At 30.9% G+C, this 11095-nt stretch overlaps 1 protein-coding gene across 1 annotated transcript in view; it reads left to right on the forward strand.

Moving 5' to 3' along the window:
• Nucleotides 1-10373, forward strand: part of LOC111614760 (vascular endothelial growth factor receptor 2-like) — a 14368-nt gene extending 3995 nt beyond the window's left edge. Inside the window, exons 3-4 of the mRNA XM_023356124.1 lie at nt 6133-6263; nt 10148-10373. Of these exons, the coding sequence (XP_023211892.1) occupies nt 6133-6263; nt 10148-10357 (341 nt within the window). The 3' untranslated portion in view covers nt 10358-10373. The remainder of the gene's footprint in view (nt 1-6132; nt 6264-10147) is intronic.
• The last annotated feature ends 722 nt before the right edge of the window (nt 10374-11095 follow it).

Consider the following 11095-nt stretch of genomic DNA (forward strand, 5'->3'; position numbering starts at 1 on the left):
GCGCACGTTTTAAACGTGTAAACGTGTACGTGTGACGTTCGGCGCCGCTTTCCCGTAAGCCTAAAAGTTTGACAATGGTGTTTGGATAGTCGGTGGAATCACGCTCGACATTCCAAACACCATCGTCAAACTTTTAGGCTTACGGGAAAGCGGCGCCGAACGTCACACGTACACGTTTACACGTTTAAAACGTGCGCCTCAACCTCTCTAATATCTCAGGATGGGGTAAAGATTAAGAAACGAAATTTAGCACGTTGGCTTGTATATGAGGAGTATTGATACTATTAAATTTTGGTACTAAAAGGTTGAGAGAGTGGAGAGATAGAGGGGGTCATGTATCTCGAAAGGATAGGACTATAAAGATTTTATTCGTTTTTTATAGTAATTAAAAATATTTAAAAAATTTTGTAACAAAATCTTATAACAGATGGCGCCACACACAATTTTATTTATTATGATTAATATAATATGAAAGTTATTTTTTAAATAATATCTCATAACAGGCGAGAAAGTTATGCAACTCATTGCTAGATTTTTTTCAGTATCGTCTATCGCCAGGTCAAGATCCATAAAACGAACTAAATTTTACACTATTTTTATTTTACTTTCTCTTAACATTGTTGATAAAGTATTTTTTCTCAATGCATTTAAGATAATGCAAAATCTTAAACGGATCTAGATTAATTACAATTCAATTGTATCATAGACAGCTTGTAAGCTATAAACGAATAGCAATGTAAACAAAGCTATTTAAATCATCAAAATTATAAGATATCTATAAAATAAAAAGCAATTAACAACCTATGAAATTTACTATAATTCGCTATAACTCTCCTATAATTTTCTTAAATAATTTCGACTCTGATTTTTAATTTCATATATTCTGTATTTTTATTCAACTCTTACAAGATGTTTCGTATGTTTTAACTCTAATTTAAACAAAATTAATATTTACTTATGATAAGAAACTCACATCAAATTTCTAAGCCATGTTTTCATAGATTCATAGTACTTATACAATAAATTACATAATTATCCCTTTTTATAAATACAGTAGTATACTAATGTATTATGAAGTTCACAATACATAATGCAGGATAATTTACTAATTCGGTAAGTAAAATATTTACTAACACAAAATTATTTAGCAAATGTTTTTATTAAGTGGTATTTATTGACTTAATTTAGATATAATTACGTTACGTTTGAAAATAAATAAGTCAACCCTTGAAAATAAAAACGAAAACAAGTTTCTCAAGTAAATTGGTTTTCCCATTGCTATAATTTTTGGCAATCGTTCAACAAATATGATTTTGTTTTCCTGTATTTTATTGCGCAATCACCTATACATTTTAATGGTAAGACCTTCTAAAATTGTTTAATCAATAAAAAACAGAAAAAACTCCAAAATAATTCATTCACAGTTTTAGTATAGATCGAAATTACTAATGTATAAAAATATGCGTCGTTTTGGCAGGGCTGACAAGTAGGAGGAGAAGTCCTGGAACTGGATCTGTGCAGAGGCCCGGGACAAAATCTGTATAATAAAATTTAAATTATAAAGTTTAAATAATTAATTTATGTATTTTCAAGTGCATAATGAGAAAAGAAATAAATGTAATAGACCGGAAGATATCATATTAGATGAAAAGATACAGATACCCGAGACATCCTAACCCCAGCCAGAGCCATGATCCTCCACATATCGATGCAACTTGTGGCCATCCTTTGCGAACTGTGAATGAAACATTTTGGCGTTTCTATTTATTTATTATTTTCTGATTAAATAAATTTAAAATGTAAAGTCTCTTCATCAAAATGTCTAGGAAATTGGGTAATAAAATACAGGAAATATGAAATCAAACTTGTTATTTCAATAACGTCAGCAGTTGTGCTGACGTTATTCTAAATTGGTTTTATGGTCGAGTGGATAAAGTTACTGAACACTGGTCGTGTGTGGTTTCCTGAGTTTTCTTCAAGTTTATAACATCTAAATAGCAACCACTTTCCGACAGTGTTCCGTATATGTTCCTATCACCTGGCTACTTCCATTGTAGCCTAGCCAAAACCACGACGGGTATAATTAAAAAGTCCCTCGCCACAATACAACGCAAAATTCCATATGACCGCCGCTTCAACCGCATTTAAAATCATGATAAATTCATGACTGTGATCTTCACAACTGTTATAACCGTTACAGTCGCGAAGATCCGAATAATCATACGCAGGATTTGATCTTGGACACCCTAGAACAAGGGTCGGAATTAGCGGTTCGCGAACCGCATGCGGCTCTTCGAACATAAACTCCAATTTCACCTCACCTCATTTCACCGCAGCCTTACAACTTATGAATTTATGAGATAGAGCCGCCGAACAAACGTCGACTCGTACGGCATACTCTCTATCACTCTTTAGCCCGTCCGCACATGACCACACTCGCGTTGATCAATATGAGTCGCATGCGAATGGCAGCATTTGAAGCATATCTATATATACATTACCCATCGAACGCGTGTCCGTCCGTGTAACGTTATGCCAAAATCGGCCACTAGAGGCGCCCCTGTCGTGTGTAGTGTTTTGCACATTTTAATTAACAGTATAAATTATTATTATTTATTTGGCCAATAGCCAATAACAATATAAATAATTCAGTATATTTGTAATAGGAATTTTTTATTGTCACGGAATGCCTGTAACGCGCACTAGGGGTCATCTCTCTGGTGCACGTTATATATGCGGCTCTCTGGTTCTTTTGTTATACTGTTTCCATGGCAATTTGGCTCTTCTCACTTGACAAACTGCCGACCCTTGCCCTAGAACGTCAAGCCAAGTTAACGCCGTAGTGGCTATCCGGCCAACTACTACAGTATTAGCTTGCTGCATTGTATAATGAGTTAATGCGAGATAATGTGTTATTTTTCAAATCATATTTTGCTATTACATCAATTTATTAGCTTCTGAAATAACAATGATGACAATCAAGACTTACAAAAACTGAGAGTAATTGTAAAAGATATCTAAGCATTACGCTGCACAAATTGTAAATAAAGCTCTAGAAAAATAATACATTTATTCATATACATTTATTCATTTTCACAATCTTTGTCATTGAAAATGAAATAGCACTTAAAATTGAAAAAATTGTAGATTATTTGCTGATTGGGAGGCCCATAAATCGAAGTCTTTCACTTTTATCAATTAAAAATCTAATGATAGGAAGAAAACAACAGCGTTCTTGTCGCTAAATTTTTGTGAGACAAAGGTAGTATATGTCTCACATCCTGTTTTTACTTTTCCTGCTGTTATATACAACAGAGGGGGAAATTTGACGATCGGTCAAAAAACTGATCTACCAAGATTTTTTTTTTTACATTTTTGGACTTAGGAATTTTGAAACATCGAGAAATGCAAAAATGTTACGGTTTTTTATATGTATGGATGTTAGTGTGCGGGGTGCACGATTTTGTTCACCCATTTTGAAAGCTTAATAACTCCTGTTCCTTTCGTTGAAAATTTCTGAAATTTTGCAAGGAAGTTTGTATATTAGAGGAATTGATGCTATTAAATTTTCTTAGTTAAAGGTTGATGGGGTGGGGAGATACAGGAGGGCGTGTATCATATGTCGAGTGGAGTCGGACTTAAAAATTTTATTCGTTATTAATTAACATTTACAATTTTTTTTTATTAAAGCTTACGCCAACTTAAATCCCAACTCCAAAATTACACTTTTTCTCATTTAATAATAATTAATAATATAAAAAGTTGTTTAATAAACTCTCATAACAGATGACACCACAATTTTAACGCTTGCCGAAAAGTTACGTAACTTGTTGCTGGATTTTTTTAGTTGCTATCTTGTTTGTATTTAGAGAAATCCCTAACATCGGATGAACCGAATTACAGTTTTATTACAAAAGAAAATATACAGTATATATAAAAGAATAAATAAATAAAAGTTGGAAAATTTAATATCGAAAAGTCATATTCTGTAATGATTTCTTATTTATGCACAAATGATAATTTGTGTATAAGTTGCATTCTTAACTTTTTATTTTTCAGGTTACTGCTTTATGTATGCTTCTCCGTAAAGCTTTGACTGCAGTCTACAGATTTTTAAATAACACAGTGTAACAAGATGAGCATGGTTATATGAACATGCCTAAAATTTGGCTATGCCTGTAATAAATGTTATTTTTTTTACATTCGAGTAACTTTCTTTTAATTAGTAAATTATAATCGTGCAGAGCGGCGAATGATCAAAAGTATCAATACAGGATATAGGAACGTCCACAAATTAGCCTAGTTGAGTCAGTGTCTACTTATCATGGACCACTTACAACGGGGAGAGGTCTGGAATCTGGTCATATAGCTTAGCGCCCTAGCCTCTTCTTAAAAAATCGTTCTGAGTTACAATATAGCCTATGATCTGTTGAAAGTGTGTTATAGATAGGACATCATTCAAGTGGAAATTTACAATATCAGGAAACTATTAACGGAAGTAACATTGAGCAGAACGAACAGTCAAAGATATCAATCAAGAACTGGGGTGTGACAGCATCACGAGTCTATATAATTGCACATTTATGATTATTTAATTTATCTCATTACATAAAAAAGCAAAAGATGCGAATAAACTTTGCTTTTAATTTTACATATTTCTTAATCCTGTTCATTTAATATATAATTATATAATTTTCCGAAAAAAATTTATTTTATTGTAATAAAAAATTTTGCAAACTTTTAAAATTAAGAACGAATTCATGATCTTATTAAAATAAATCACTTAGAATTGTTTCATTGGCTATTTAACTTAAAATCTATTGTGACACAATCACGATAGAACGGAATGTTTTTTTTTTAAACTCTTTCCGCTCTGTATGGCACTAAGAGGGCCTCTATTAGCAAGCCCATTATGGGTTTGGCTAGATCCACAATGGGGCGGCCGGGTGGCGAGGGACGGGGCCCGGACTGGACCACCCCCGAAAAATTTTTGAGGATTTTTTGACCCGTTCGGATTCGAACCTGGCTCCCCAGAGCAGTAGGCTGCCATCTTGACCATTCGGCCATTCGGCTTAAACGAAATGACTTTGCTATATGTACCGGTACACAGAGAGATTAATGTAACTAATGACTGAAATAATTCAAGAGCTTTCTAAAAAGAAAATAAAATTGGATTTCATTCTTTAAATGAATTTTTTATAATCCACCAATGAATTTTTTTGTAATCCACCAATAAATTTTATTGAAATCGCATTAAAATTTTGTATCCGTTCAACTCGGCTCCCCCAAGATAAAATCCCGAGTGTGCTCGGCCTCCAAGCTTTGTCCCTTGGAAAAGTTTTGTGAGTGCCCATGTTGATTGGATATCCAGTATCATTGTAAAGGGGAATCGGAAATAATTTTCTGCATAAAATTGTTTCTATGTGTAAATGTAATGTGACATAAACAAAGATAAATAAATCAAGCATTATTTATCTGTGTAACTTAGAAATTCACCCGAATTATTTAAGATTTTGTCTTGTATCAGCTAGTTGGGAATAAGCTTCTAGGCTATATCTCCCTGTGGTAAAGTGTAAAAACGATGTATCAGAAAATAGAGTAACGGAGACACAGGAAACGACTGGCTCGGTTGAGGAACTGACTTGGCTGGCCTTTAGTTGTCATATTAAATCTGTAAAATCAGGAAAGTGTTTCTTTCCACGCTGAGAACATGTAGGAAGAGATGCTCCAGGTGTGAAAGTTGATAGATATCGCTGCCTACAAAGTTGTATTGTTAAAAGTGATAGTATTTTGTTTTATTATTTAGTTTAAGTTTAATTTGAAGTCTGGGTTCTCACAATATTTTTTGAGATTTTCTTTTTTGTTGAGAAAATAAAATATTTTATTTAAAAAAATTCAAGCAAGAAGAAAGGATTTTTTCTTGGAAAAAAGAAACACCATTTAGGATATATGCTAAATAATTTTGACATAAAATCTTAAGTGTTAAGTAAATGTGATAACTGTGAAATAGATTAGACAATTGTTCATTGACAATTGTAGGCTTTTACTATTTTTATTCTTAATTTTTAGTTTGTTGAATAAAATAAAGTTTCTTTATAGAAGTTAATTATATTTTTCATTGCAATTTTTCAGATAAATGTTTAACTTATCTTCCACCTCGTTTAAATGTTGCAAAACCTTATATAAATGTACCTCCAAATACACTTCTAATACTTGAATGTAGAGGAGAATATGATACCTATTGGGATATTCCAAAGTATCTTGTAAGTTATAATCTGTTTTTTGCTTTTAAAAGAAAGTATTTCAGTAAATACTAAAAAATAATAAGCTAATTAGAAATATTGAATTTATTTGATGATTAATAAATATTTCCTTTTTGATGACCATAGCATTGCCTTTGAAATAAATGTACCATACGTTAAACTAAGGAACAGATTTAAAAGAATCAGTTTTATCATTTTAAAATTAAATTTAAAATGTTTGTGTAGATTAAACTGCTGAATTCTGGTAAACAACAAATGTTCAGTGTAAATGCAATACCTGTTATACAGCAAAGAGTGAATTTTACAGGAACAAGCAAACACTGTTTTCTTATGGTAAGGTACGTGGCACGTAACATGTTCCAATTTTGAGAAAACTTAGCAGAGTAAATTTACAGAAAACATAACAGATATTACCGAAGAATATTAGGATAATCTACATACAAACACCAACAACCAGAAATGACAATATTTGCACATGGTAGTTATTGCATTTACCCTGACAAAATGTTTACTAATTAAGGAATGTTTGATTTCATATTGACGTATTCTTCTGCTCACATATCAAAAACATAAAGTAAACTGGAGTTTTATAAAGCAAACAAATAATTTGTCTCAACAAATGAGTTAAAGTATTTGATTTTGTACTTGTATTTGAGTTATTTTATTTTGTCATCGTAAACAATAAAATCAAACAAATTAACCATTGTTATTATTGACTCATTATTAAAGAATAGCAAAAGGGGAAATCTGTGCAAAACCTTGCAGAACAGTTTTACATTCCAAAGTCTACCATTATGAAATTCCTTATGACAAATAATGTAATTAATAAGACTTGAACTAGATGTCCTGAAATATTTACCTCGAGAGAGAAACATGTCATTGACAGGAAAGTGAAGAAAAAAAATCCACAAATAATTGCTTCTAAGCTTGCTGTTGAGGCTTTTGTAGAATGTGGAGTACATATATCTGTAGTAACTGTCAGAAAAACTTTAAAAGCAAGTACTATAAAGATTTTATGCCTATGAAAAAACCAGCAGTATAGGTTAAAGTTTGCAAAAGAGTTTTATACAAAATCAATAACATTTTGGAAATCATTTTTGAGGTCATATGATCTAAATTCAATGTGCTTGGTTCAAATGATTACCTGAAAGTACAGAGAAAAGCTGGAGCATCTTTAAAAATGAAAAGTCTGATCCCTACAATGAAATGTGGGAATTGTTTGGTGCTATTTGTAGTTTTATGTCTGCAAATAGTGCTGGAATTCTGAAAATTGTTGATGGAATAATGAATCAATATGTGTATAAATAGATTTTAAATAACAATGTTCAGAAATCAATAGGAAAATTAAAGTCAGGGTAAGATTAAGATATCAAGGCATGACAATTGTTTTCTAGCATGACAATGATCCAAAGCATACTTCGAAAATCAGTCTATTTCTTGATGTGCACTGTAAAAATGCTTCCTTGGTTTCCACAATCACCCAACCTCAACCCAATTGAGCATTTACAAGATCACATTGAATGAACAATCAGAACAGAATCAATAACAAACAAAACTGATCTTGAAGACATCATCAACAGAGTTTTGAATTTAATAGACAAAACTGTTATAAAAATTTAAATGAATCAATACTTAGTTGTTATCAGGGCAAAAAGAGGCCCAACTTGTTCTTAAATGTATAAAATATTTTAATAATAAAAGACAGAAAAATAAATTATTTATTTTTCTGTCTGAATACTTTTGTGAAGTGAAAATTTTCACAGTTTGAAATAAATATGTATTTCTATTTTTATCTATAATTTTTGCACATGTAAATATTTTTTCTAGTATAAAAAAGCCTGAAGATTTCATATGGCATTATTTTTTTCTATTTCATGTGAGAAGTGAGTTATAACTAGAAAAAACTCTTCGATTTTATAGGTATCCAGATACTTTTGTGACCTAGTGTAGTAAAATTTTAAAATATGAATCTTAGAAATAATATTAATCATCTTGAACTGATGAATACAATCCTGTCACAAGAAGTTAAACAAGTAAATAATAATCTGGAACAATTATTAATTACATTTTGCAGTTACAATTCAATCAGAAAAAACTGCAATATACAGTTTTTTCTGACTGAATTGTATGCAACAGGTTAACATGTTACTTTTGCTTTCCAGATGCCAAACTGATAAGGCTACTAGCACCTGCATTAATTAGTAAGTAAAACTGGTGGTGATAATTAATTTGAAGTGGTGAAAAAATTTTAAACTGGCAAAATGGTTGGCAATATTTTAAAATTTTCCAGAGTGTCCCCTAACTACTTGTAATAATTATTGAGAGAACAAGAAACATGCACAGAACCTGAAATTAAATGGATTTGGAGACTTCATAAAAGTGGAGTAACCCAAAGAAATTGCTACTGTAATTAGCCATTCTCAATGTTTTGTACCTAATGTTATAAAATGTGGATTGATGGAGCCACTAAAAAGGCGTCCTGGGAGAAAAAGTTGTTTATCTCATAACAGAAGACAGATTTGCTTATTTACAACTTGATCTAAGTTATCAGCAAATAAACTCAAAAGTGTTGCTCTTCTTTCCTGTTCAACTTGGACTATTTGTTGAGTTTTGCAATCTAATTACCAACATTAACAAAGAAACATAAAAATACTTGTTTTAATATGGCAAGGAAGACCATGAGCTGGATCTGGATAAAGTTTAACCTTGATGGGCCTGATGGTTGGCAAAAGTGTTGACATGACTAAAGAGTTGAAGATGATTTGCAAATGAGTCGACAAATGAGTGGTGGCTCCATGATAGTTTTGGCTGCATTTTCAGCTCAATGAAAGACATCTTTGTTTATTTATATCTTCAAATCAAATCATCTTTGTTCCTGGATGTCTGACCTGTAAATCCTTTGCATTCTGTTGGAAGATCAACTTAGTAAGTGTGGTCACACTCTTGGAGATGAAAATTTAATCTTTCAGTATGATAATGTATCCTGCTACAATTAAAAAAATGATGAAACAATGGTTTTTTAGAAATAATGTTTAAGTTTTCTTATGGCTTGTATACTTCCCAGATCTGAATTTTATAGATAATCTGTGGGAGCTTTTTGTTAGGTCCATTTACAAAAATGGGAGACAATTTTCAATAGTTGCAGACCTGAAACAAGACATTCAAAAATGCAAATTCAATTCCATATTGCATGTATGATGTTATTTGTCACCAAAGAAATTACATAAAGTATTAAATCCTTAAATTTAAATGTTTATTCATTTTTGAACTTATAATTTTCTCTCTGTAAAATGCTGTTTTTTTTTTTTAATATTTTGTTTTTAAATAATCTGTGAGTGTAAAATTATTTAACATATTAAAATGATGGATATAATTGATTATTTTTGCATGTTACCATTTCATTTAAACAATTTATTAATTTATAGTCTAAAAATATTACTTGAACTTATGGTATATTTTTGTCTAGAACTGTATAATATCATTAAGAATCCAGGACAAATATTCAATTAAAAAGTTATCTAGAATAGAAGAAACACTAAAAAATTAAGCAACTGATTTATATTTTGTCCTTTTCACACCCACTTAGGAACAGAACAAAGTCAAATAGGTAGAGTTTCTAGCTTTATTTTTTTGGCACTTCTCTGCCTCACTATATGAAACTTGTTGAAATCATCTCACTGGAGTAATATAATGTAAAAATATATTGATTGGTAAAACATCCAGGACAAATTGTATCATCATCTAAAGTTGTTCTTAAAGTGTGTGAAAATGACAAATTATGAAAAAATTTTTAAAGTTTTTCTTCTGTGATAGAATTTTTAAATAATTATAAAATAGACAATTCTGTAAATAAAGATCATATTAATTTTAGTTCTATTATTTAGGAACCTGATATAAAAGAAAATAACATTAAAATTACATATGGAAGACCTTCATATTCAGAAGCTACTAAACTTTCAATTCAACATTCGCCTGAGAGAACAGGTCTTTATATTTGTTATTATAAAAGTAGTAATTCAATACATGGAAAAAATGCAACAGCTGTATACATATTCTTCAATGGTAAGTTTATATATCTAAATATACTTTCATGATTTTATTTATTAAACTAGCTGCAAGGACCTGCTTCGCTGGGTTTTTATTTGTGGGCAAAAAGTAACGATAGTGAAGATTAAGATAATTACATTATAGCCAATCTTACCCGTTTTCACAGAATGCAAGAATTAGGTCCCCCGTTTCCAGACTAATTAGAGACCTGGTCCTGATTCTATTTCTGAACGTCTCCTGTTCACGTCCGGTCAAACGAACTATTTTCAACGTTTCTGGAATGTTTACGATTGTTCTATAATCGAACCAATATTTGAATTTTATGTTCGAATTTGTTCGAATTAAATTCGAACAAAACATTTGAAATAAAAAGCCACTTTCAACCACTTTCAAGCCCATATCTCCCGCACCCTTATAGCTATCGAGACGCAACCACCCCTATGCACGAATAGAGACTTGGGGCTACTACCACATACAAACACCATTCACGTGCGATGTGTAGTTTTGGCNTATAATCATTTACTTATAGTGTATTGTTCAAGGATGAAATATTCTCCAGGACTAAGTCCTTGAATAGTTACAGACTACAGATTCTTTCAAGGTCAATTTTTTCTAGGATATTTATTTATTATTATTATTTTAAACATTAATACCTACATTACATATAATATTTATATAATCTTATATTTTAATTAATTTAATTTTTAATTTTATAAGCAATGCTATGATTCCTACAGTTTAATATTTTTTATATATATTTTTCACTGTTTTATTTTTTAAATGCT

This window comes from Centruroides sculpturatus, unplaced genomic scaffold, assembly GCF_000671375.1.
Source record: "Centruroides sculpturatus isolate CEXI.00-Female unplaced genomic scaffold, Cexi_2.0 scaffold2111, whole genome shotgun sequence".
Lineage (NCBI taxonomy): Eukaryota > Metazoa > Arthropoda > Arachnida > Scorpiones > Buthidae > Centruroides > Centruroides sculpturatus.